Source organism: Anser cygnoides, chromosome 12 (assembly GCF_040182565.1).
Source record: "Anser cygnoides isolate HZ-2024a breed goose chromosome 12, Taihu_goose_T2T_genome, whole genome shotgun sequence".
NCBI lineage: Eukaryota > Metazoa > Chordata > Aves > Anseriformes > Anatidae > Anser > Anser cygnoides.
This window is the reverse complement of record NC_089884.1, coordinates 2,296,639-2,324,422: the sequence shown is the minus strand read 5'-3', so window position 1 is coordinate 2,324,422 and position 27,784 is coordinate 2,296,639. Positions and strand designations below refer to the sequence as shown.

At 37.6% G+C, this 27,784-nt stretch overlaps 1 protein-coding gene across 5 annotated transcripts in view; it reads left to right on the top strand.

Moving 5' to 3' along the window:
• The window catches only part of BANP (BTG3 associated nuclear protein), a 146,929-nt gene that overhangs the window by 28,615 nt on the left and 90,530 nt on the right, over positions 1-27,784 (top strand). For all 5 annotated transcript variants that reach the window (XR_010834395.1, XM_048075158.2, XM_048075162.2 and 2 more), the window contains exons 5-7: positions 5,427-5,549; positions 6,459-6,634; positions 19,062-19,301. Coding sequence is in view for 4 of the 5 variants with exons in the window: in XM_048075158.2 (XP_047931115.1) it covers positions 5,427-5,549; positions 6,459-6,634; positions 19,062-19,301 (539 nt within the window). In the remaining variant the exon portion in view is untranslated. The remainder of the gene's footprint in view (positions 1-5,426; positions 5,550-6,458; positions 6,635-19,061; positions 19,302-27,784) is intronic.

Genomic DNA, 27,784 nt, shown 5'->3' with positions numbered 1-27,784 from the left:
TGGACGACTGAGCTGTTACTGAAAATGATGGATAATGCTGCTGCTTTTCTGGGAGTTGGCTATGGCTAGGTGACTGGATGGTTTAGGGACATTAAAACTTTAACCATTCAAGTGCCCCCACAGTGTGCTCTATCCTATAGCGGATATCTTACTGTTCTTCATCTTGGTGAATGATGGAGTTGTTGGCTCTCTTCTAGGACATTAGGAGCTGCATTCCTTTTTTTTGGTGTAAATCCAATGTAATTTTGTGTATGCTTTGCTGCTTTCTGTTTTTTTCTTCTTTTTTTTCATTTATACCATACTGTAAATTAATAAGTCAGTTTTCTCATTCCTATTTGGGTAGAGAGTCGTAACTGTATGTGGAGAAAGCAAAGGCAACAGGTGGAAGAGGAAGGACCATTGCAACATTATCTTCCTAAATGGCGATGAAAAGATCCAGGGTGGGTGTTCTTGATGAACGCAAGTGTTAGTAAGAGAGAAAAAAACAAACAAACAGAACAGGGCAGTCTCCAGCAGTAAAATGGAAAATATTAGTGTTCAAGGTCTCTTTCCCAGACTTGCTTTCCTTAAGGCTGTGTTCAGAACAAGCAGTTTGCCAGCAGTAACTCCACCTTCTGCATTCCTCATCTCCTTTCCTTCTGCCTCTCCTTTTAATATATACGCTAGAGGAAGGTGAGAATTATACCCTCGTGAGCCTTGCCTTACAGATACGCAGAGCACACGGTGTGGGTGTTGGAGTGCCTGCAGAGCATTTATATATGGACAGACAGAAAAGAGCAGTTCAGGAGGATGTGGCTAGTTGAATGTCCATAAGCTGAGCTCTGTCTCCAAGGTCGTCTTTACCTGTTTGCAGATGTTCACATCCTCAAAGGAGACTCAGAAACGGTCTGAGGAGAGAACTCTCCTCTTTCTTTTCTTTAACTGCCTGAGGACTGCTATAAATACTCTGTTAACTGGCTATATTAGTGTGTGCAGAGATACAAGAAGAGTAACTTCTTGTCTGAGAAATTCAGTGTGTTTTTCCGAAACTCATTTACATCCATTTGGAGAAGCCCTTTTTATCTTGTACCTCGTGGAACATAGAAACGCCAATTAGTTCCTTCTGGTTTATTTTTCTCTCCTCCCAAATGAAAGCCTTGACTGGGAAGAGGAGCAGATCGTCATCTTGGTATTGCTGCAAGTTCTTTTATGTCATTGGCTGTGCTCTATGTGATTGATGGGTTATTGGCAATAAAAATGCCAAGAGTTAAGACTAATGATCATATCTGACTCACACGTTTTTTCCATATTGAGAATTACCTTTGGCAGGAATGCTCTTATACAAAAGATTGAAAGTTCTTTTATATTAAAAAAAATAAAAGCCAGAGGTTAAATATACACACTTGAAAATCATTATCTGGCATATATATTCTTTTAGGAATATTTTCTCCAGTAATTGGACAGATTATTTAATGGCATTTAAAAAAAATCCCCAAATATAAATCTATCTTCAAGTATCATGCCTTTTTAAAGTTTTTACCAAGTTGTGTCCAAGAAGAGTCTCTCCAAGTTCTAATGCTTATGGGGAAAGGAATATGTGAACATAAATGGAAACTACTGAAGCCTATGCAACAACACTGGGTTTCTGAAGCACTCCGTGTGACCCCTTTTAATATTTTCTTTCCATCATCTTCATGAATATAGTACTGGCAGTGCTGATAGAAAGAATTGCTTCATTTGGGATAGGGTTGAGTATCAGAAGCTGTCCTCCCCCTTCTCCATGATTTTCGTTATCTGTGTTTTAGTGCATAAGTAATGATTACAGTTGATTTATCTTCAGTATGGGGTCTGAAAAAATAAATTAGAGTAATCCAATATGAGGATACATTAGGCTGTAATAAGTTCTAATGATTTCCTCTGCTGGATTGTTTAAGGTTGGCCCAGGGTTTTGACTTAACATAGAACTCCTTGTTTAAAGCCGTGTATGTTCAGCAGATTTCTTGTTGCTGTCTCTTTAAAATAAACAAATCTGAAAACAGAGAATAGAAAACCTAACAGGAAAATTACTGGGAAGCACATTCCCGTATCTGCAGGGAATCTTGTGGATATTCATTTTGCCTGTGTAGGAACTGGAGTCTAAGGAGTACTGTGAAATTCTCCTTTTTGCAAGCATAATGGCCCCCTTTTTGTATTGGTCCCAACTGTTACTTTCTTTTTCTTCCAGAGAAGTAGCTGCTCGAGTTTCACAGCATCAGCTCTGAAAAATTTCGGCCTCGTGATGCCTCATTGCCAGAACTGGTCAGCAGCTTCTGCGGCCCTTCTTGTTGTGTGCAGAACGTGGACCAGAAATATGGTTCCTCGGTTAACACTTAGGATCTGAACGAAAAGGCTGCTGCATCCTCCTTGTGCACGCTCCTGGAGGAAGCATCATTTTTCAGAATTAAGCATTAAACATAAGAAATTAATTCTCCTTTAGGATCAAAATGGAATCGATTTTTTTTTTTTTTTTTTTTAACTAGAGCCTGTGTGGTAGTAGATACAGAGCACAGGAGATGTTTTATCCACCCCCTAATGATTCCTGGTAATAGACAAGAAACTTCATTCAGTTATTTTGAAACCAGATGTAGAGTTCCTACTCAGGTTAATCCCTGAGAAAGATTAGTTAGTGCTTGTAGATGTATTGTGCTGTGTTGAACATCTCCAAATGGATGTTTATTTTAGCTATTCTCTACCACTGTGCTTTGTGTGACTCAGTTCTCTCTCCAAACTGGTTTATGGATTCTCCGAATCCTTACAACTTGTTCGTTTCTGTTCGTTTCCAAATGTAAAACAATTGATGGACAAGTTGGCAGTTGCTGCGTCCTGTTACAGAGATTTTCCTTGTGTTTGTGGTGTGTTTTTGCCTTTGTGCTGTTTAGCCAGGAAAATAAGTGTCAGTAAAATGGTATGTTTTGTTAGTGGCTCCTCCCCAAACAACTGTGGTGGTGGGTTTGTACTCTCAATCGATTCTACTAACTAGGAAAGGTTAATGCTTAGAGGGGAGCCGGTGTCTTCGTGGATGTTTTTCTCTTCAAATTTACCCCTAAAACAAAAAAAAGTTTATGAATTCAAGCAAGGAAGCTTGAAACATACATTGATGCATTGAAGAGCTGATAAATCTGTGCTGGTGGTTTATAGTAAAGTATTTCCTCATTCTGAATTAGTCTAAATTAGCTATATGCCATCTGGCTTAACTCTCCAGATTGTCTTCCTTAAAAAATGAATGCTATGTTAAAAAAAAAACAACAACAATGAAACAACAACAAGAAAAACACCTTTTTCTTATTTTAATGTCAATTTTAAGTGCTAAGATTTTTTTTCCAAATATAAACTTAATATGAACAAAAGCCGAGGGAGTTTGTAAATGGAATTTTATTGAATTTATTTCTACAGCTGCAATTAATTATTCAGTGTGCTCATTAAAAACGAGCTTTGGTAAGTGACATTTTGAAAAGGCACTCAGAAACGATTGGGAGAAAGATGGTGATAAAGAACAATGTCTAAAAGGAAGTATAAAATTTTTGAACATTTTAAACTGGCCTGTAAAAACTTTAAGTTATTCGGGCAATTTGGGAAATGTAATGAGAACATGGATTGCTGCTAGACTGGGGGAACTGCCAACACTGCCACGTATTGGTATTTTATCAAGTATTTGGTGCATTTCTTTCTTAAAATGTTTGGTGCTGATACTGGTAAAGTAGATAGAAGTTGCCTTTTTTTTTTTTTTTTTTAAGTACGAGAATTTAGTCTCTAGTAACGTACATATTTTCTCGTAATAAGAAATCATGTTGAAAGGTGACTATTAAAGCATCATAAACCCTTATACTGCAGATAGCAACTAAAATAAACCAAAAAAACCCCAACCAATTTATTGCTTAAGAATTTGAACTTCACATACACATGAAAAGCTATAGTACACTCTGTACTTGTCCATGATTAGACAAACATCTTCCAGAGCTTCATGAGGTTTGCAGTCCAACAGATCATTGGCACTCCGTAAGGAATCCCATTTGTTACTAGCAACAGATAGAATTTCTGGAAGAGGGGAGCAGAGCAGTAAGGCCCTTGGACTTCTTGTATCCATAAAAACCATGGTTAGCCATTTTAGCTGAGCCAAAGCTGAGATCCATTAATTGTTAGCTCTTATGACAGTTTCTTTTCTGTGGGTCCTTAGTGATGGATATTGTAGCTCTTAGTCTTATGTAGACCCATGAATATTCATGCAAGCAGGCGCTCTGTTGCAGCTGAAATAAACAGAGTTGCTGTCATCAGATTTGTTCAATTTGTCTTTCGTATTTGCGTTTTGACAATTAGCCAAGGAATACAGTTAAGAAAAATAAATGCCCATCGATTCTGTTTGAGATGTTGGACCAGCAAAAACACTAGCGGACTATTTACTGTGTGAAGCAAACAGAAAGAAGAAAGCTGCCTCTGTCACTAAAATGCAAATTTTTGTTCTAAGTTCTTTCTCTCCGTAAGTTTACCATGACCACAGTAAAAACAGTCTTAAATATCAAAACGATGTCTTAGAGTAGTGGTGTGGGAATAATACTGGTAATCCCTGCAACCAAATTAAACGGTAAACTGCACGCTGAAGACAATTATTTACTTTGTATTTACTTTTTTTTTATATTGTAGGCTTACTGCTCTTTCTGCGTACAACACTTCTCTGGTTATTTTATTTTGCATTGTCATCACGTGTGATAGGGAAGGCATTTTGGTTTCTCCCTGCTTCACGCACTAACTGCTTTTCTGTTGTTTGTTTTAGATTTTTTTCTTTTGTATGTGAAATGCACACAAGAAATATTTAGTCTTGTTATTATTTAAAATTACAGTCTGTCCTTGTTCTACTCTGATGCCCCCAGTGCCACCCTCCCTTCCAAGCCTCCCAAGGCCCCCAGCCCTGGCAAACAATACTGCTTTTACACTAAGCTCGTTATCTGATTATGCAATAAATACTTTCACATTTTTTTCTAGGAATTATCCCACTAAAAATGCTGCATTACTGTGTAAGTTGGCTTTAGTATATGTAAAAATGCTCACTTTCAGACTTTTCAAAAGAAGAATTTGGTGGCTCTTTGAAGCTGTGGTTTGAAGCCTTCCTCCTGTGTATCTCGAGTTGATGAATTCTTTATCACTTTTCCAGGGGTCATGGACTTTTTATAATTCCATTGAAGCTGTCCGTCCTCTGAAAGAATTATGAGTACTTAAAGTGATACAGATGTCAAATGCGATGGATTACCAGCTTTAGCATTTGATACATAACCACGGTGCTGGGAGAAAAACAGAGACTGCCTCTAAACCTTGTTCTTTAAGTAGGCTATGTGAGCAATAAGACTGTGTTAATGTATTATTTAAAAGGTTTTCTCCTTTACATTCCATTTTCCTCTCTGATTTTTGTCTTGTAGTGTTGTCCCCCAGACCACAGTAATACTGAACAACGACCGGCAGAATTCAATTGTAGCCAAGATGGTCGGGCAGGAAGAGCCATTGAGCAGAGCAACGGATTCTCTGGACAATATCCTTAGCAAGTTAGTATCATAGGTTGGAAAAGACCTCCAAGATCATCAAGTCCAACCATTAACCTAGCCCTGCCAAGTCTTGTGGGTGAGGTGGTTGTAGAGAGTGATAAGGTCTCCTCTGAGCTTCCTTTTCTCTAGGCTAAATAAATCCATTTCCCTCTACTGCTCTTCGTAGGGAGGAGTTATGGGAATTCCCTCCCTTCACTCCCTCCTTTGACAGATCAGTAGCAGCCTGCAGCAATTCCAAGGGAAAATGAGGAATGTTTTAAGCAATGGTGGTGGTGGAAATAGAATAAATTCAGGTTCTAACTGAATGCATCCCGCTGACAGTGCTGCCTGGGGAGACCCCGTATCAGCAGTAAAGATACAGAGCAATGCTTCACTGTTGATGTGCAGAGAACGTTTTGGAGGATCTGGGATTAGTTCAGTGTTAGTTGAGAGCTGACAACTGAAAGAGTGCCTATAGCTACATATTTTTTTACATGGACGCATAATCACTTGAGGATGTGCCAATATCAGTTTCTAACCAACTGAATAAAGAATGCACAGCAGCTGAGTGAGGCTTGTTAAATTTTGTACTATCTAAAGGAAATTTTAAATTAAGTGGAACTGGAGATGCTGGTTAGACAATTTTCTTAAATAATATGTTTGTTTTAACTATTGGATTAACTTTTGCACACGGGGCTGGGACAATTTGCATCAATTTGCATCAATTTCTATTGATGGTGCTGTTATTTTCCTTCAATTTTATTTTTTTGGATAGGCCATAGTTATAAACAGGAGAAGGCTTGCTAAAGGAATACTCTTTTATAATACAATTAATTTTGTCAGATAGTGTTTTTAATTCCCTTATAATGATTTTTTTCCTGATCAAGGATTATGTTTTCCCGAAGTCACATACTTTTTTTTTTTCCTTAGTGCTGTTCCTGGACGTAGGCAGAACACAATAGTGGTGAAAGTCCCAGGGCACGATGACAGTCACAATGAAGACGGAGAGAGTGGCTCTGAGGCCAGTGACTCAGTTTCCAACAGTGGACAATTAGGAAGCCAAAGTATCGGGAACAATGTGACCCTTATTACACTGAACTCTGAAGGTATGCTAATCTAAGTATAAGGCTACTTGAGCAAAGTCAATGTGGTGGGGGAACGAACTAAGATTCAACTGGGAGCTTCAGAGATTGCATCACAAATCCAACCTTGCATTGGTAGGCAGTACAACAAGCATCAGATAGGACTGACTAATAAACTGAATTAATATATATCTATTTATATATATTTATACCAGCTTTATAGGCAGAATAGTTAATTAAAATCACTTGTAAAATTAAAAAAAGTTTGCCTCACTATAGCAGCGTAGCTTTGTATTTTAAACCCTTCAAATTAAGACACTCAGCCTTGTAGGATTTCCTATCACCATGTTGTTACAGAAAAACAAATGCCTTCTCTGGGAAATAGTACCTACTAGTCCATCTGCTCCTGTAACTTGTAATACAAGTCCACTCTTATAATTCTTACTAATGTAAAGCAGTTATTTTAGCAACCGTAAACAATTTTTATAAGGAAATTCATATGAATACTCAACAGGATAGTGTGTAGTATCCGTTTTTTTCTGAAAGTTCTACTTTAGGACTTTGGACACAGAAATCACATTTAGTGAAATCTAAGAAATTTAGATTAGCCTTATAAAGATATTTCCTTATATGTGGTTGGAAATACTGAAATGAATGTTACTTGGTATGTTTCAGTCACAAACAAGGTGGGATAAGAGACGCTGAATTTTAGATGAAAATAACTTACGATAAATTGTTTTACAATTAATTTGAACATATCACATGAAGAAATTTATTCTGTGCTTTCTGCAATCAGATGGATTTAGTCTAAATTATCTGCTTCATAGGCTTAGGGAATAGTTGGAAGTTCTCTGTGGTCAAGTTTTGATCGATGTCTGATAACTGGGAAATCCTAAAATGTTCATTTTTACAAGCTGTCTTCTAGTTACCTATTTTCTCCCAAATTGGTGAAACCAGTGTGGGGAAGGTGTGAGTTGTACTGGTCAAGTGGAAGCAGCAGTCAGAAGACATTACTAGCAATATTTTTGGCTCTTTGACCCTCTTTGTTTTGTCTATTTTGTCTAACTATTCCTTGCATTGTTCCTTAGTTTGTGGAATGTAAATTCAGAACGCTCTGGTTATAGGAGCTGAATGCAAGGAATGCTCACTGAGATCTTCGGAAATAGCTGTTGCTTTCTGTGCTTGAGTGCCCGTAATGGGACCAGTAAAGCACATTATATATTTCTTTGGAGGAGGCAGAGAGAAGGATGAATAAGTAGGTTTTCAAATTTTTTATTTTTTATTTTTTGGTGCTTTAATATGACTGATAGTGAGGATGAATAGCACAAATATAAATGATGAAATTATTATGGTGCAGATGCTGCTCAAGCTAATGCAAATTATTATCCTGTATTATTTTAATGGAAATTGAAGTAAGTATTTATCAAGATTTCTGTTTTCCTGGAAATGTACTTTGTGAAATTTTAATGAAATCTGATGGATTTCTGAGAGAAGTCTGATATTCACAGCAACATCGGAATATGCTGTATTTGTAACACTATAAAGCATACGTATAGCTCAGTATATAGCAGAACTGTTCTTTAAGGTTTATTTTTGTAGCTTTAAAGCTGTGTGAGGTTGAAAACCGTATGCTTCTAGAGAGGGAAAATACTTTGCAACTTTCACGTGGATAATCATACTTGATCTACACTGCCTGTGTTGACTTAGATTTAAAATCAGGAAAATTTGAGGAATGTTCACGTAATTTTATTCAGCAAATGAATATCCCAAGTGGAAACTGAGTGTTCTTGGTACCTTCATGCCCAAATGGCAGGTCTCTTATGTGAAATGTACTCTTTGTGGAGTCTGTTAATATTTCATACAGCTCTGCGTCAGCTATGTCAGGAGCAAAGTTTCTAACATTAGGAGGGTATTTGTTTTATAATGCCCTTTTTGACTTGGTTGTTTGGCACAGATTTGCACAGACAAATGTGATGTTAGCGTTTTATACGATTGTTGTATATGTAAATTTTGCAGAAACAGCTAATCCATTAAAGTCTTCAGATCTGATTTTTCTTCAGACCTTTAGAACAGTCATCCATTAGAAATCTCTCTGAGATTGATGAATGCTTTGAGAAATCAGATTAGTAATCCCCCACACTTACCTCTTCTTGCCCTCGCGAAGATGAGAGAGGACCACTTGCACAGAAGGAATGCTAAGCAAACTAGCCTGCAGTATGTCACAAATTAAATTATTAATAAAGGAAGTGATGAAGAATAATAGGTCTGTTGTGCAGACTTGTTTTCTTCAGCAGTAAAAGGCAAAAGTTACAGCACCCATCAGTTTGCTTTCGTTGTCTGGGAAAGAATTCTGAATGCCTTTGGGTTGCTCAAAGGAATCTCAATTGGCCCTAAAATACGAGGGGATGAGAACGGCGTACTTCAGCCCTTTTTTCAGTACGAATCCCACTTGTTGTCTTGTGTCTAGAAAGCAAAACGAAGCTATATTTAGAGTGTCTTTAGCTGACCTTGAAAGTGGCATTAACCTGTGGGTATTTTCCGAATTTAGTTAATAGATTTATATAAATGCATCATTTGCTCTCTGCTGGCTGTTTTCAAAAAGCATTTAATCTCGTTTGGTAGTTTAGAAAATCTTATTTTTTCAGGAATAGAAAGGCAATATAACTAATTAATACAGAAGCATGGGGCCCAATTCTTGGTGTTGTTCCGATGTTTCTTAGAAGTCTTTTGTGTAATAGCCATTTTCTAAATACATGAACATCTCTGCTTTAGCATAAACGTTTTCTGGAGGAAAAAATAAAACCAAATATGAGTTATAGCATGACACATCGAACTTCTAAACAAAATACTTTACTGTGCAAGTATCTTCTAACAACTTGGACAGAGGTTGGCTTTCTGAAAAGACTTCATAGATGAAAACAATGTAAATAGCGAAAACGATCATTTTCATTCTATGTTTCCTGAGGTACTGTAAGGTTTTTCTTCAATCTGGAGGAAACCTGTGTTTAAAAATTTAGGGAAGTTTTCTTGTTCATTGTTCTAACTTCTTGTTCCCAGCATGGATTAAACATCTTTCTCGTTTAATGGAATAAGAAACAAACATGTATCACTAAGATTTGTTTCAAGGAACTGTCAACAACTGATGGATGTGTATTTTGCTCTTTTTGAAAGTGCGGTGAATTTTGACGTGAATGTGTTTTCACTGTAGTTTTTGATACAGCTTATTCACAGTTTAAACAAAGTTGTGCTATTTGTATCTTGAGTTTTCTAATTAGGCTTAAAAACAATGAGCAACTGATTAATGAAGAACATTTTAAAAACATTATCATTTGGGCTTTGTGTCTCCGCACATGCTGCTTTTGTAATCAGCTGTTGTAGGTCTTAAGGAACTGTTTAAAAAAAAAACACAAACACGTTTGTCCATTTGTGTTTATAATCATTTAGTTGTGTGTGTTAAATAGTTTATCCATCTGTTTTCCTGTGATTGGAATGGAGGTGATGCTTCTCAGGCAGGCCAAATTGTGTGACTTAGGCCATAGGCACCCTCCAATTTACTATGAATTATGAAAAGTGAAAATAGAGGAAGTGATTTCATTAAGTTCATTGATGAAGTTTTGGAGTGGGAGAGCCATTAACTTTTATACACTTAACATGCTGACTTTTTTTTTTTGAATGCTTGGATGGGAATTTGTCGTGTGACTTAATGATGTGGTGACACTGTTTTCCTATTTGCCTCTTCAGTTTTCAGATGTTGTACTTCCTACATATTGAGGGTGGTGAATAGAAGGAAAAGTTCAAACTGTTTGTTACTTTGAGAGAGACTATTTTTCTGTGCTTTCTAGAATTCTTGTCCATTTATAAAGGTTTATAGAGACTCTGAATTGGATTTCACCAACCTAAAATGCTACAGCTGATATTTCGTGTTCTTACATAGAACTTACATTGTGAATAGATACTTTAGGTCCTCGTATTTCTTGAAGGTATCAGTCTTGGTGATTACGTGGTAAGTAGGGCCTCGTGTATAGTCTCTCTTCATGAACACTTTGGTTCCAATAGTGTTGCGTTCTTCTGGATTTTTGTCTTCTACCACAGAAACTAATACCAAGAAGAACATTAGATCCACAGTAGTTTTAAATTACAGAAGTTTTAAACCTCTGATATTAAGTACCTATATTATTTTCTGATTTTAATGAATTTTCTAGTACTGGTATGTGGCAGTAATCCTGTCACGGGTTGGTTTTCAGTTGACTAAGCTATAACCTGGCAGCCATGTGCACTTTCATACTCACCACAAATCTGTTAAAAAATATTCTGACATTCTCAAATATATTTGTCTGAAGTTTTTAACTGCAGACTGTTAACATTAGGTGAAGAAAAGCAAGATTGAGTAAGTATGAGCAAGTAACCTTGTCAAGAATGGAGAGTAGGTTTTTCAAGTGATCAACACTTAAATGGAACCTTTCATGTTCTTTAATAGGTAACATCTGAGGTGGAAATAACAGTTGCTTTTCCAAAGTTCTAGTTACCGCCCGTCTTACTTACCATACCGCCTCCTCTCTGGCCTTATATTCAGAAAGCTGTTAGAACTATGATTTTCCAAACTTGTCATTTTAACCCTGACATCATTGTGCATCCTGTGCCGCTCCGTGGCACTCTAGTTGTGAAGGAAGGCCTTGTTTTGCCATCTCCCAGTCACGGTGTAGGGTTACTCTCACTTGCTCAATTGTAGATGACAGACTGTTCTCGCAATGTTCTTACAAAGACTGTGTTTTCTTCACTTCTCTTCCTTAAGAGGAGCTCATTATAGCTATATATGCATTACTGTCCATAGTAGTTATTCATAACATTGCCTTTTCCCCATGGTATTTACAGAAAACTTAGCAATGGGTAAGGTATCACTGTGCTGTTACCTCTCTTTTGTTGGTGCCTACCTTCTGAATGTTACCCATGCACCTCAGTAATCTACCCATTTCTCCTGCCTTACTCTGGGATTATAAAATTTCAGGGTTGTGTTTTTTTTTTTTTCTTTTTTTAAATTTACATAGTACCTTCCACAACAATTGTTTGTGATTTAAGAGTATTGTGCACTTGGATTTATAGGAAACAGTCAAAGTGTGGTCATTGCTTACTTGTGATTTCTCATTTGAACTGCATGGTATTCATACGTAAAAGATCACACAAGTTTGTGAAGAGCTCTTTCTGATAACTCTTGAGCTTGTGCTAAAGAGTAGTTTTGCTATTTTACTAAATCTGTGCAAACAGCAGAAAGTAAAGAATGGATAATGACCAAAAGTATTTACTATTTTTTTTCAATAAATTAGTTTTGTGGTGGTTGGATGGTTTTCTGTTTCCTCTGAAGGTTTTGAATTTTATTTTGGTTAACATTGCAAGGACTTGCTCTTCAAAATTTCCAATTAGAATACTGGTATAAACAGAAATTGTATTTTTTTTTTGTAATTTTTTTTGCAGTTTATGTACAGAAAAAATGGTAACTTAAACAGCTGTTTCAGTCTAGCAACAAAGCTCAAATGTTAAATACTTCTGATAATAAGCTATCTGAAGGCACTGATTATTCTATACTTGCACACCTGTCTCCAGGAGTTAGGATGAGAGCATTATTTTGGTTAGTGCTATACATTGCTTTCAAGATATAAGGGTTTTCAAGATATAAGGAATATTATAATAGCATTTTTCTTTTACGTATTCAGAGTATGGTAACATTTAAAATATCTGGTCTGTGACCTACTGTACAGACAAGGGGAGCATCTGTTGCTGAAACATCAATTCGCATTATGTTATCCTTTTAAATCTGTTTCTTTGACAATAGAGTTACTGTCCTATTTTTAATATGAAAGAAAGCAGGACCTCTCATCTTTGTAGCATAAGAATGCCCCATTCAGCATTACTATGCTGCCTTAAAAGCGAATCTTATTTGAAATGTCTAAGCTAAAGCCAAGACTTTGAAATTACTAAGAAAGAAACATACTGTCCTTAGCATGTGAAACACACTGTCCAAGTATGTAAAAAGCTCTTAAGCAGCTCCTTGAAAGCTGTTTTTAACTGATATAAATAAAACAGCAAGATCCATTCATTTAGCATTTGGTTCAGTGAACTTTGCACGTGGTAAACGGACATGTTTGGCACCGTATGTGATAGTTTTGTATCATATCTGCTTTCTTGACATTCTTTTAGTGCATTTTAAGACCATCCAAAAATTAGAAGTAGAATGTAAACATATTTTTGGAGAAGGGAAAACTGATCTGTGCTAATTAAAGGATGAATACTTTTTTCCAAAGAAAATGGTTTAGTCACAATCTGTCTCTTCAACTTTGCATGTGAAGCGGTTATTTTACAATCGTTATTTTACAATAGTAGTATTAAATAGAGCTCACAAGTTTCCAAGTGTGATTCCAAACAGCTACTTTTAAGTGGCCAAGACTAATCAGTCTATGGGATTTTCAGTTCACTGTTAAGATCAAATCCTGTATTTTATAGTATCACTTGCAGCACTTCTGCTCTTCCTGCTGGGCTCCTTATGACCAGATACAGACAACGGGAATGAGTTCTCAGAGCAAACATGTAACACCTTAAAACAATATTATATATTGCTGGTGTGAAGACACTGATCAGATCTCAAGAACTTCAGTGACTTTCTAAAGCCAAAGAAAACTGTAGAAATTGAATTGCTTTGATTTTTAGGATTGTTGGGAGCAACCACATGAATCGTGGTTTCTTTCAGGTGTCTCTCTTGGTGATGTTTGGCATTAACACTCTGGTCCCCTGTGTGAAGTTAAATATAGCAAAGAGGCAACGAACAAAGTGGGGAAACTAAATTAGATATGATTTGCTGACATGAAATGCTTTCTCTAAGGGTTTAAAACCAACTTCTAAATCCATGGATTTTAATTTCCTCAATTTTATCCCATTTTTTTTTTTAGCTGATCATTTTAAATGACAGCTGATCACATAGTCCGTACTTTCTACTTCTGTTAAATAAATTCTCTGGCCTTCCATGAGCTATACAGTAAGTTTATCTCCTATTTCTCTCTCAGATTTAACCATATACTAAAATCGAGACCTTGTTTTTAACAAACGAGTAATTTCACTGATGTTAGGCTGAGGCTTCTGTGCACACCATAGCACTTGCTGAGACAAGCATGCTTTGGTATTACATGCACAGGTATGTGCTTCCTTGCTGTGTGTTGTGTATCAAAGAAAACAGAAGAAAACATGAGTGCAGGATATATTTTCAGACTCTGTCATGGCATAGCATACCACTCCTCCAACCAGGAACGGTTAGAGGCTAACTGGAACTGTGTCTCTGTTAACCAAACCCTTTGTGCCACGTGTGAGCTTCTTCCAGCTAAGTTTCTCTTATGTTTCCATTATGAAAAGTTGGGTGAAGAACTCCAGTTTTATACCTGGGCTTTCAGATGTGACACGGATGCATGTGTTGCACCCTCCTTATTGCCACAGCCCAGTGTCTCAGCTGCTCTTTGTGCTGAGATTTTGGTGAGCGTAGCTTTAAAGTTAGCTCTTTTACCTTTTTTTAGTACAAGCTATAAGTCACAGGGGTAGATTTGGATGTTACCATATAGCATGATTGTCACTCTATTGCCTAAACCTGCTTTTAACTATTTAATGATCATTAGTTAATAAAGCCTGTGCTCCATATTCTCTCAGTTAATCACTACCCCATGAACTCTTGCAGGGGCAAATGACTCAATCTAATTGACAAAAGTTTATTTAAAAAGATGCTGAGTCTTCTGCACATCAGCCAAAATATTACTTAATTTCTCTAGAAACAGGGGTTTATTTTTGTTTTGAGGTTGTCATTTTTTCTGCCTTTCTACTGCAGCAGAGTCATTTTTTCTCTGCTACAAATGCGAGGCTTGCACCCGGCCTTGCTAGTAAAATAAACGCAGCTACGCCGAAGAATGGAACGTGTTAATTCAAATATTGATGTGGGCAGGTGTTTTATTTTGTCTTTCTTTGTTTTAAAGGAATGATTGACAACACCTAGCGAGAGAGCGGAGCCTAGCTTTGCTTCTTGTCTTACCGCTAGTGCTCCTGTGTCGGACTAGGGGAACGTGTCCCAGTGGAAAGACGTGAGTAACAGTGAAGGGTCTGCCACCTCCCGACATGGGAAAACACACATAAAGCAAGCCCGAAATCCACAGTGACTCTTGTCTGGCTATTATTCGTTGGACATAGGGTTTCTGATACTAACCTTAAAGCTCCCTTGTACTGTTTCTGTAATGGTGCTTGTTTGCGTAGCAGCCCCAGCCTCCTCCCTCTCATCTCCTCGCAAGTGCTTGCTGAAACTACGGGAATGGTCAGCTGTGTTGTGAGATAAAAGAAATGGACTTAATACAGTAAAAAAAAATAATTTGAAAATGCCATTGAAAAGCAAACTAGTCTGGATTTGGCAGAATGGAGATAAAGGCAAATTTTCAGATCTTGGAAAAACAGTGAAAAGGAGTTAGAAACTTAGATTGTCTGTCATTGAAATGAGTTTCTGAGTACAGAGAGCAAATCAGATAGAAACATCAGGACTTTTAACACTTGAAGTAGAAACAATCAAGAGCCACTTCTTGGATGGTACAATATGTGGCAGACAGAAATGCAAGGAGGTACCTTTCCTCATAGCACATAGGCACAAAGTGTAGCTCCTTTCCAGAGTTTAAGTGGGATAATGAGGCCATTAGGAAAATAAATGAAAAAAAAATCCTGCAGGGCAAAACAAAAAAGGGGTATGTTCACACTGGTGTGCAGATGAACGTGTGCTTTTATGCTTGATGATTTTTAAGAAAAGTGTATTATTTGACTGTATTCTTCCTCCCCAGCTCTTCATATGTTATTTGCCTTTTGGTAGTCTCTAAAGAGTAGAAGCAGCTGTAGTGCTGTGTGTGGCTGTACAGTGCCTTGTGGAGTCCTGACTCGGTATCTGACTCTTACAGTGCATGTACTAAATAACCTGACTCATCTAGATTCTATCTGGATATTTAATATAATGCCTGGTAATTCACTTAAAGAACCATGGCAGTAAACATAAAAGGAGGTTTGAGTGCTAGAAGCTTCAGATGGCATTGCTTTAATCAATAGTATTTTTATATACTAAATAATTGCTCAGAGTGAACTTCCATCAAACTCCATGTCTTTTTGTCTCTTTCCCTATCCAGTCTCTCTTCTCCTGTACCACTCCACTTGTTCAGAGTGGTTCTGCCTCCCTCATAACTGGCACTGTACTTCCTCTTCTCATCATTATTTTTGGTGTCAATCTCATCATGCTTGTATGCCAAGTGCCAGATGTGTTGACAGCTTGGTATGAATAATATTTTCTTATATGATAAAGAGTATTTTAGCTTTTGCACACTCAGGTAGCTGCAGTGAGACAGCAGAACCATGTTTAACTTTACATGCAAGTTCTGCTAGTTTAAAAAAAAAAAAAAAAAAGATTGTAAAGCAGTCTGAATCTCAGCTTTTAAGGCCTGGGCGATGGTTACTTATATATTTGTATATGTGACCTAAAATGTATGTGAAGGAGGGAGGTGGGGAAAAGACTGCACGTACATATAGTAGTCAGAATCTTTTGTTAGGTTACCACGCTCTTCTGAATCATCAGTCTCTCGTTACCATCAGCATTTTGCTATTGTTTCACAAGTCAGTTTGACAGAAAGAATTTCATTTAGAAGACTGCACTCTGACATAGGAAAATGAGTTAACGTGACATTCAAACTGGTTTAGTTTGGGCTGAATCGAAGAGCTGGAGTAAACAATGAGTAGATATGTGTAAAGAACACTGGTAATTTCACACAAGCTGTTTTTTTGTTTTTTTTTTTTAAAAAAAGATAACTTGTATTTCTGCTGCAGGATGTAGAGGCAAAAGGGAGCTTTCAGTTGAGGCTTTTGAAGCAGGATTGAAATACAGGAGAGAATTTCATGTGGAGCCTGTGTTCGTAGGTCAGAATAACAAGATAGTGTCTTTTTTTCCAGGCTGCTAGCAAAAAAAAAAAAGAATGGTTGCATGTGGTAAAAACAGTATGTTCTGGACTTGGCGCCAGTAAAAAATACAACAGAACAAAAAAACCCAACTGATTATTTAGCAAAATCTTTGGTTCATGTAGGTTGATAGCATTTGTTAAACAGGATTGCAAATGAAAGGTGTTCCGTAAGTATTAGTAACTTATATCTAATAGTAAGTGCGTGAATTGGTAAGGTAGTAAGATTTTGATGGCAAGTACAATCTTTTATGCAGGCTTCCCAGATTTTTTTTTTTTGGAAAAACTTTCACTTCTATCCAGTGACATCTTTGCTTGCCAGCTCTGTCCAAATTTTTATCAAACGGTGAATTTGTCTTCAGGAACAGAATGTTATTTTCCCTGATAACGTTAACCAGACTTGTGGTGAGGCCAGACACAGTGGCATTCAGAACAAATCGTAATTAATGGGAACCACCTTGTTCTTCAGATGGCACCTGGTACTGTGAACAGAAAACCACTAGCGTGCCCTATCACATAGTTGAGAATAAAAAGGGTGGTACAAGTTTTTTTTTTTTTATATATATATATATGCACACATATATATAAAAGTGCAAGTGTATAAAAATATATCCAGAACAGCATTAAGTTCTGATTTCAACAGAAAAAAAGTTTGAGGGGCTAGCTGCTACATGTATCAGTGATAAATATTTTTTCTTACACGTTATTGCAGCTGGCAATCTGTTATTTTCAATGATACGTCGGTATTGCATAATCCAACGTTTGCTTCCTACTGTCATTATTCATTGCAATAAACTTGCATCCGACATGTGGTATGACTCCACCTGAAGGTCATGTTGAAAACGTGTTCTTTGTGTTCGAGTTGCTTTTATGTTATATTTTACTGCATATTTTTGGCTTGTAGTCTAGTACAATGTAGGCTGCTTAACCTGTACCTGCTCTTGGAAACAAAGATGCTGATTGCTTGGGGGTCCTGTTCAATATGAAAAGGGCTCATCTGTAGGAATTGCGTCACTTCTACGTGACTAGAAAGGTTATGGAAAATGGGAACTTGTGACATTGTATATACCATAAAACTCCACTTTAAAGGCATTTCATGAAAGATAGATAATGGAATTGAATGTGCCTTTTTTTTTTTTTCCTTCACATTTTTACCATTCTGAAAGTAGTGAAATGGCAAGAAAATTCTATAAAGCTCTGCTGTGGAAGGACTGAGTGACTCCGAAGTCGGGAAGTTTTGTGTTTTACTCCACAAAGAGCAAATGTAGAAATCAAATCCAAATGGTCTGTGTCAGTGAACACTGAAATAGTGTACTGGATGTTGTTCTTCCCAGTTCCTATTAGCAGTGTCAAGATTTGTACTGGAAATTCTGTTTTTATTTGGAATAAGCGTATCATTCTATGTTGTGTGTTGCAACCTGCACTCCATTAGTGATGGATTATCTTTATGAGCTCTATTCTAGTTCCTGGTTAGTCTTGAATCCACTAACTTTTGGCATTGCCACCGAAGATTAATAAAAGTGTATTTCTCTGAAAATAAATAGATTCCCCCCCGCCCCAAACTGAGTCACCGGGGCAAACTCAAAAATCTTCTGGAGAGATATATATAGATAAATGTGTATGTGTGTACACCCAGAGAGAAGTGTAGTTCTGGCAGTGAGTAAAAATTAAATATATTGTGCTGCTAATGATCTCATCGTTGACGAGAAGGAAAGATGCACTTGGGAGATGACTAGTGATTGATTCATTATCTTTATGCTGGGACTGTTCCATGGTAAGCTGTGTGTTTTGGAAATAATATAGACTACTGGCCAGTAAATTTAAATGAAAAACAAAATTGTGATTGGGATCTCTGGCTACGTTTTGAATGATTGCTTTTGCTTAAAATACTCTTTTTGTAAGTGATCAAAAAAGTTACTGCTCTCCGTTGATTGTAACTTCTTAAATTTATAATCTCGGTTAAGCTGACTTCTATCTGATGCTTTTGGGGAGGAATGTGGTTCAAAGCTGCTAGCTTGTTGAAATTAGCTATACTTTGAGAATGTTATGGTGTTATGGTAATCTTTGGATTTAGGAGATGACTAACTTGTTAAAGAATGAGAACATTGTGAATACAATGTGCTCTTTTAGCTGTTAGCTTCTAATATCAGACACTTAAAAAAGATATCTGAGAGTGAGTTAGACATTGGGACTAATTGCACCAGTTCCTTCTGTAGGCCAGAATGTTAATGGCAATTGCTTTTGGTCACTGTTGATGTGGGTTTAAGAATAACTTTTTACCCACAGCTAATCTTGTGAGCCTATCAGTCATTGTAGATTTGAAAGAAGCTTGTGGTGACTATGAAGAAAATTGAAAGAGCTCGTGATAAATTAAGAAATGTTGACTGTGACTTGAACTTGACTGTTTCATTCTGTGCCATAATTAGAATTTCCACAATCTCTGTTTCTAGAGGATTACCCCAACGGGACATGGCTGGGAGATGAAAACAATCCTGAGATGCGGGTCCGTTGCCCCATCACCCCTGCTGACATGCTGCATATCAGCACGAACTGCCGCACAGCCGAGAAGATGGCACTGACGTTGCTCGATTATCTCTTCCATCGGGAAATCCAGGCCATCTCCAACCTTTCGGGCCAGGGGAAGCATGGGAAGAAGCAGCTTGACCCTCTCATGATTTACGGAATTCGCTGTGAGTATAATACTGAAATTTCTGAGTTTATTCTGCATAGGTAAGACAAACTGTTGGCTACTTGCAGTTATGCTACGATTTGTGAGAATGCGACATGTATTGTTGTTGCTGTTGCCAAACAGATGTTTTTTTAGCTTTTATTTATGAAGGAGTCCTAATGGACTGCTTTATTTTAGCTTGTTGTGGGCCAGAAATTCCTCGATCTTGAAATCTGAATTCAGATTTATTTGCAACTACCAGCTGCAAGCACATCAAGTGTAGCAAATAATCTAGCTGACAAATATTGCTTTGGCTAAAGTGGAACAGGTCTTAAAAGAAAAACAAACAAACAAAACCAGTTATATTATTTTTAGATATTGCTCAAGTGTTCAAAATAATATGGTCCTGCATCTCAGTTTCTTTTAATTTCTGTGTATTATTTCAGAAGACTAGCTGACATTGAGATGGAGGAAATTTGCAGTCTCTTCTAAAGGAGAGATGAAGTATCATAGTCTGAGGATTCATAACAACATTAGCACACAGTGCTAATTGATAGTGCATATTGATAAAGCACAGTGCTAATGTAGTTCCAGTGTGCTTGAGTTTTTTGCTTATTAAAGCTATTATGCAGTAATGAACAGATATTACTTATATTGCAGATGCAGTTCTTGGCAATTTGAAAGGAATTAAATGTGTTTTGCATATAGAATATAGTAGGCATAGCCCCTAGTGAGGAGTGAAGAAGAATCTGGATGTATGCATCTCGCTCTGATACGGTGGTTTCTAGTAGGGGATTACTCAGTGAATACATTAATGAGGACAGCCAAGTCTCTTCCCTGTGCTGTGGTGTAAATATTTCACACCAACGGATGTAGGCGAAGGCCTCCCAGACATCCAAGTATCTGACACAAATCTTCAGCTCGTGTGATACCTTTATTATGCGTGCTGCGTAGAGGAAACAGAACTGGAAATGTTAGTGTAGAATTGAGTGTCTAAAAATGACCAACGTTACTACTTGAACTAGATTTTTATATGCCAGTAAATCTTGTTCTTTATAGTCACATCTTATGTAGGTCACCAATGGATTAGTAGAGAGGGAATAATTTGTTATACTGAAGTGTTTTGTATGCAATTGCCAATTTGAAATGCCAATTAAGGCTTAAGAACACAGCCAGAGAGCTTATTTTGATTGGTGTTTGAAGAATCTGATGCTTTGTTTTTATGCTTCTGTTAGGGCAATGTGTTTGATAGTTACATGGAAGAATATTTGATGATGCTACTGCTCTGCTTTCTTTACGCTGAACTGAGCTGAAGAAATAGTCCTATTGACCTGTTTTCATTTCTGGTGGTTTGCTGACTATCTCAGGGAAACTAACGGGCGGTAAGCAATGCAGTTTGTTGCATTAGGCCAGTTTTTGTCTTTACATACCTGCAGCAGAAGGCCAGGCTGTAGTAATGTATGTGTATTATGTTATCACTCCGAGTAATTCAGTTAAAATGACACTTGGTTGCAGAAGCCTTGGTAGGAATTTGCTGCCATGCAAGTGAGCGTATGGATGCCTCGCAACCCTCAAGGGTGAGGTTCTGGCCGTGGTCAGTTCAGTGGCAGGACTCCGGTTGCGTTCAGCTGTGCCATGATTTCATCCTTAACATTTGTCAGACAGGTAGTGAGAGGAGCCCTGCCATGTTGTGTCCGCTTTGCTTTATCGGTCCCCAGACCATCTGGTTTTTATTGGTGATAGTTCTCCCATAAATTGTACCAAAACCCAAGTGCAGCACTAGAATGGGAACTAAATTATGTTGTTGTCCTAACAATGGGGTTTCCTTTTGCACTGAGCAGTCATACTCTGTATTATTTTAAACTTAAATAAATTTAACTTAAGTTGCATCAAAGTAGCAATTTAATTATAAGCTGAAATGAAAATCTAATGTCATCAGCCTTGCCTTTGCCAATCATAGCTAGCAAAGCACAAACCAATGTAAAGGATTTTTTTTCTTTTGTTTCAGGTTTCTTTTAAGTTTGTCAGTGGAAAGGTATTTGTTCTTTTTCTAGAAGGAAAACACCAACCAAATCTATACTTAATAGAAAATATTTTGAATAATATGCACAAGCTAAGAGAATGAAGAGATGTATGTTTATGAAAAATCCTTGATGTACTGCATAGGGTTTACCGCAGGAGAGATGAAAGTTTATCTTTTGAAGTAGAAGTTTTCATTTGTGGTATAAATTTGCTTGTGGGGTGGTAGTGGTATTGAAAGTTTTTAAGCAAGAAACCAAAATGACTTAAACACACTATATGTCATTAAGTAGCTCATTATTTCAGCCTTACTAAAAATATAGACATTTTCTGGTGAAATATAAGAACATCAGCAGTTTTAATTTTCATTGTGTAGGAGAAAATACAGATTTACCCCTTTTGAGATTTTATAGCAATCTCCACAGATGAGTTTGAAAAAAAAAAAAAACACAATCTATCACTAGTCCTTATTTTTTAAAATATAAATAATAAAATGAAAAGAAAATATTAGTTATTCCCTGTGTAACTTTGCTGTTAGCGCATCATTTCTGTGAAGGCCTCTTGCATCTGCATTTATTTATTTTGCAGACTCTCCCTCATCATGTTTAACATATTTGTCCGTTTTGGCCAAATTCGACAAGAGGAGAGAAGCTCGGTATCTAGAAATTAAATGCAAAATGAGTGGTTGCGTGGAGGAAAGAGGGATACATTCAGCAATCATGTTAAGGAAAGCTGTGCCCGTGGTTCCGTTGTGTTATTGGGCACCAGAGATCCTCTGTTGGCTCCATACTCTCTGTTGCTCAGGGAACTATTTATACATATTGAAATAACTCTAATGTTAGGGACATGATCTTTTTTTTTAAATGGAAGAAAAAAAAAAAAGACATACCCACAAAGGAGAGGGCACTGTGGTAAAGGACAGAAAGATGTATGAGTAGTGTCATAGCCAAGTTAGTACTATTCTGCTGAATTTTCCTGTCTGCTTCCAGGACTGCTTTGTAGAGTGAATTTTTCTAGACTTCAGTACATGAGTTAGCATTTATTTCATCCAGAATAAACCCCTGTTATTGAAATAGCATAGGACAAAAGTATTATCTGAAAACATCTCATGTCAAAGTCTCATTTTTAATTACAAAGTAAATGATGCATATTCTGTTTCATGTGGCACATAACTTTCATTTTTTCAAATGCATTTAAAATCATAGAATATAAAGAAATTGGTAACGGAAGCTTGTTATTTCTGTTGTGTTGTAATATTGCTTCCAGTAAAGACGGTACCATTTTCTATTTAACTAACTGAAAGAGATGTTAATACACTTTGACAGAAAAATGAAATACAGCTCCGTCCTCTTCAGAAAGCTGTTCAAATAGAGTTAAGCACTATGTTGCTTTACGAAATTCATTGACACAATACTGCTTAAGATGGAGAGGCAGACCACCCACATTTGTTTAATAGGAAACACATTTGAGTCCCGCTTGATTGTGTGGAGTATGCCGCTTAAATCAGCGTATGTATATGTGTATATATATATCCATGCACATAACCCAAACATAATGCGCGTTGGGTCAGTTTAAGCAACTTGTAACTTGTCATGTAAAATCCTCTGATCACAGTAATTCACTACTGTTTCAGCTTCTCATTTGCTTATAATGAAGATTTTGATCTTAATAACAGTGCAGGGTAAAGAACAAATGTACCACACTTCTGTTCCATCTTCTGTAAGCATCCTCATGCTTTTAAGTATTGGAGGAAAGGTAATAAATTGCAACTCAAAGGCAAGCTGTTAGCTCTAATATTTCTCACCAGTCGATCTGTTTTATGAGATACTGCAGACTTTTGTCATTATATATAATGTTTTATGTAAACATTGCAGTTATGAAAGTGTATACTATAAATACAGAATGTCTTTAGTGTTTTCTTTTTTTTAAATTTTTCCACTTAAAAAATGCCTTTTGCATTGCTGTATTTTTTCTAAATTATGCCCATTCTTTTATCCCCCCTTTAGTCCTTCGTAATCTCTATATACTTGTTTTGCTCTCTGTCTTCCTTTCATTACATGTTTATAATTGTGGCTTCACATGTGTCTGACTTCTGAATATCGTACTAGTCGCTACCTGCCAGAATATATAGCATATATACAGTGGCTTAAAATGCTGTTGCGTGTCGCTGCGACAGAGATAGCCACAAGCCTTGGTTATCAGCAGTCGTTGACACCGCTAGATCTTGGATTCCGTCAGGAGGCAGCTGGAGAACTTCAAGAAAATTTCAAACTTTTAAAAAATTGGCGTTTTGTCCTATCTGTAATATTTTATCAGCACTAGAAACTGATGTGTTTTTTTTTTTTTTTGTTGTTGTTGTTTTTTTAACTCGTATGGTTGTGACTACATAGCTAATTGTACTTTCAATCGATCTCCTTTGACAGAGCAGCTAACTCAAGAATCCGTCATGCTCTGAATTCCCTGGAGATTGGGGGTAAGAGGAATGGGTTAGTGGTAGTACTCAAGCTAGTAATTTGCTGAGGATTGCTGATGTTTTCTGTTTAACCCATGCCTCTGTTTCTTCATTATATAGCACATTAATCTTCCAAGTTATAGTATTCTGAAAAGAAGTTGTGTGGTTTGTATCCACATGGATGAGCTAATCCTGTGGTCCCTGGAAATACTTTTTGCCAACATTTTCTTCTCCTAGTAATAAATACCGTGGACTGCAGCAGTCTGGAAATATAAATTTGCTTCAGCCTGTTCCTTTGAGGACTGTGGTGTTATTAGATGCTATAGTGCATTTCTCAACTGCCAGATCATGGCTTAGAGGTAGGACAAACTTCATTTTACAGTTCAAAGGGTTGAATATATGCAAACAAGGATTTGCCCAAATCTGCAGCATCATGCCTGCGGCAAATGGGGAAGCTGAAGCGGGTTCTCCTGAGCTAAGCACTATTCAAAACCTCTACTCTGATCCTCACCAAGTGGACAGTATCCATCTGACATTTTGGAAAGGCTGTCTTATGGCTCGTTCTGAATTGCGTGATAGTGGTGGCTGTGTTTATGGTGAGAACTTAGGAAGAGAGGAGGAGGAGTTTGCAGAGGTGTTGAACTACCTCATACCTCCAGCAGAGAGCAAGAAGCAAGAGTACGAGAGTTCAGCACATCTTTAAATGAGAAGAAGTGAAAGAAAACAGTTCTGTTATGCTTTTCTTATATCCAAAAAGCATTATTTTTTGTACAGAACCCTTAGGAAAGGCCTTGATGGAGCAGTGACGCTTTTTGCAAATGCATTGTCTTCCTGAGAGCTGCAAAAGTCTGGCTTCAGTTCCAAATAGCTGCTGCTTTGTGAATCAATTAAATGCTGCCACATGGAGGGAAGTGATAACCTCGTTTGAGGCTAGGCAAGAAGATAATATGAGAACCCATCGAGTTTATCTCGGCACCGCAGTTCTCATAAATGGCATCAATGCTGGCACTTGCTTACTGACTTTATGTAAGCGCTATAATTTAATGCTGGCTGTTGTTTTCTTCTTTCCTGGGTACTTATGTAGATTTCGATTACTTTCCTGGCCAGTTACTTTTTAATAAACTGAAGTAAAGGTGGCAATTTTGGGGAAAAAGAAAGAAATTGTTGGCAGGGTGTTTTCTCTCTCCCTCTCACACTTGTCTTGTTGTTCTTGCATTATAAAAGCAATGAATTTAATTTTCCATTCTTGAACGTAAGCAGCTGCTTAGTCTGTCAGTTGCAACTGTGACTGCATAGAACTTGATTGTGCATGATGTGCTGTCAAGCGTTTGTGAGTTCATAGGCTCTAGAGAAAGAAGAAAACTAACATTAGGTCACTTGGACCATCTCTTTATGGCCGAAGCACGATTGTTCCATCCTGTCAATGCTTTTCCACTTTGGCCAGACTCATTTAAAGTACGTGCTGAAGTGCCCTGCTCCTCACTTCTTGAGAGGCGGCTAAAAACATTCAGATCAGTCTATGAACATAAAAACTTTCCTCAGTCATTTTAAATCTTGCTTCAGGAGGGTGTACTGTATAAAGAGCCAAACTGTGTAATTAGTAAGAAAGATGTGCCCGATGTGAAAGTTCCCCTACAAATATGATAATTTAGTCAAATGAGAGCTGTGCTTTTCCTAATGAAAATCAAGGGAGTTTATGTGGATTTCATAAAGCCGTTGTAGATTCATAATAAAAATCCTCAAACCCTGATGTCAGCGAACCGTGTTGGACCCCTTGTAGTTAGCGTCGAGTGTGATGTCCAGGGGTCTTCCTTACCACCACTGTGGATCCATCCCAGCTATGAAGCTACAAGTGAAAAGGAAGAGTCTTCGCATCGCGGTTGTACTAATCACTGTTAGCTTTGGACTAATTTCTCCGCACTGGAACTCCTCCAGGGTTACAACTGTCCGCAGGACAGTTTCGGCAGCGTGCAGTGGTGGTGTCCCTTCGGGTCTGATTGAGAAGGATGCGGAGTTTCTTTATTCTCCCCGCCTGTGCTGGAGGCTGTTGGTTACCCACTACCAGTTCGGCTCAGTCTCCGCATAAATAAAGTACCCTAATGAACTTTCAGTGAGCTCCAGACAAGAAATAGTTTCTTTACTATTGAAGGCCTATAAATGACAAAAGTGAACTTTTATGGCGTGGTTTTAGAAGATGCGAAGAGTCTAAGAAAGTATTTGATCCCTGACATTTTGAGAGGAAAAGCAGCTCAGCCACCAAACGCAGATTGATCAGTGCAAGAATAACGTACATTCGTCTGGAAAGCTCATTGCCGCGTTCAAGGAGAGCTGTGATTTCACAAAGGCTCGTAAACGGAATGCCAGAAGGTTGCATAGCTTTTCCTTTCCTGCTTTGAACTCTCTTTTCTTCATTTCACAAGGGTTAAAAAGTGAAGTGGGGAGATGCCTCAAGCCGACTGCAAGTAAAATGTAAATAAATTCCCGCAGCGTTCAGGTTTCTGTGGTGCCAGGCCTTTCCAAACCCACAAGCTCCTTCGGAAGGGGAGAAATTTTCGTTGTTGATTCATAAGTGAGTTTTTCTTGGCGGCACGTGTGGTGGCGTTTGCCATCCAGATGGGATCCTGAGGCACTGCGGCGAGGGCTTATGTAACGGGATGTCTCGGGAAGGGGGATTTTAAAGCAACAACCCTCCTTTTTCCCTAGGTTTTGCCGTGGGTTCTGTCAGATCATGCTGTGCTGCTGTGTAAAAGATAAACAGCTGTTTAATATATTTCTCCTTAACGTTGTGTGGATATCAAAAATGACCCGACGTGTGATTGTTGGCAGTGGCTCCTTAACGTCAGAAACATTTATTTCGGTGAAGCATTATTACTTCAAATTGGGTGATTCCATTTGTTTTCAGCATCAGCCTTTGATTTCAAGCAGTAAGTTGATCCCTTGGCAATAAACACATCATTTACCTGGGTACGTTCCGTTCCAAACCCAAATGGTGGCTGATAAACCTTACCGGAGTGGTTCTCCCCAGGAGCGAGTAAAAGAAAAAGTAAGGTCTTTGCTTGCTCAGTCTGATCATAAATGAACGCTCTGAGATTTTGAACGTGCAAAACTAGAAGGTAAATTCTTTTGAAGTCTCAAAAGCACGGTATCCCATGTGTGCATTTTTAACATGCGGAAGGAAGGTAATAGTCATCGTGAGCGCATGAGGCTTTTTATTTGGAAGGAGATTGTTAGTGGCAGGGTAATTGAACAAGTGTTGGCGTCTTTAAGGTCCTAATGTTTATGAAAAGCCATTTCAGATGAAAATGCTTGTGTAGTCTATATGGAATGCTGCCATTGCAATTTTTAGCTGTACAGCTATAGATATATGAAGTATGCGATTTCAGTTTCATACTGGGACCCAAATGTTGCATGAATATATATATTTTGGGAGGAAATGAAACATAGATCTTCTGTCTTTTTTCAAGGTATTTTGTTTTATTTGCTCTGTCTTTGGAATTTACAAAATGTTTTTCAGAGCAAAAAATGTGTTTTCTTTTAAAAATGAGAAAAAAATAGAAGTGAATGTCATTTATCTATTATCACACTGGCGTACCTACTATGCAACTTGTGAGCTGTAGCAAGTCTGTAGTAGATAACGTAAAGATTTTTCTATTCTCAGAGTATAGACCCTCTGATTTGGTCCAGAATTATTTTCTTACGGGGTGTGTTAATTCGTTTATGGAGTTATAAGCACTTCATATTCTTGATAATTGCACTAGTTATTAAATGGTTACATCTATACAGCTGTTAATATTCTGTCACCATCAGAGAAACGTAATCAAAGAATCCCTACGGGAATGCCTTATGGCCACCACTGTAACACTGCATGGAAATCGCTTCCATAGAAATGTGCAACCAGGAACGTCAAAAATGCTCAGTTCCTGCAGTGATTAATTCGCTCCCTTCCATTTCACGGCAGCTCTCTGGTTCTGCAGTTCTGCTAACCTTTTGCAGCACTTGGCGCATGCTGCAGGGGAGTCAGAGATTGAGCAAAC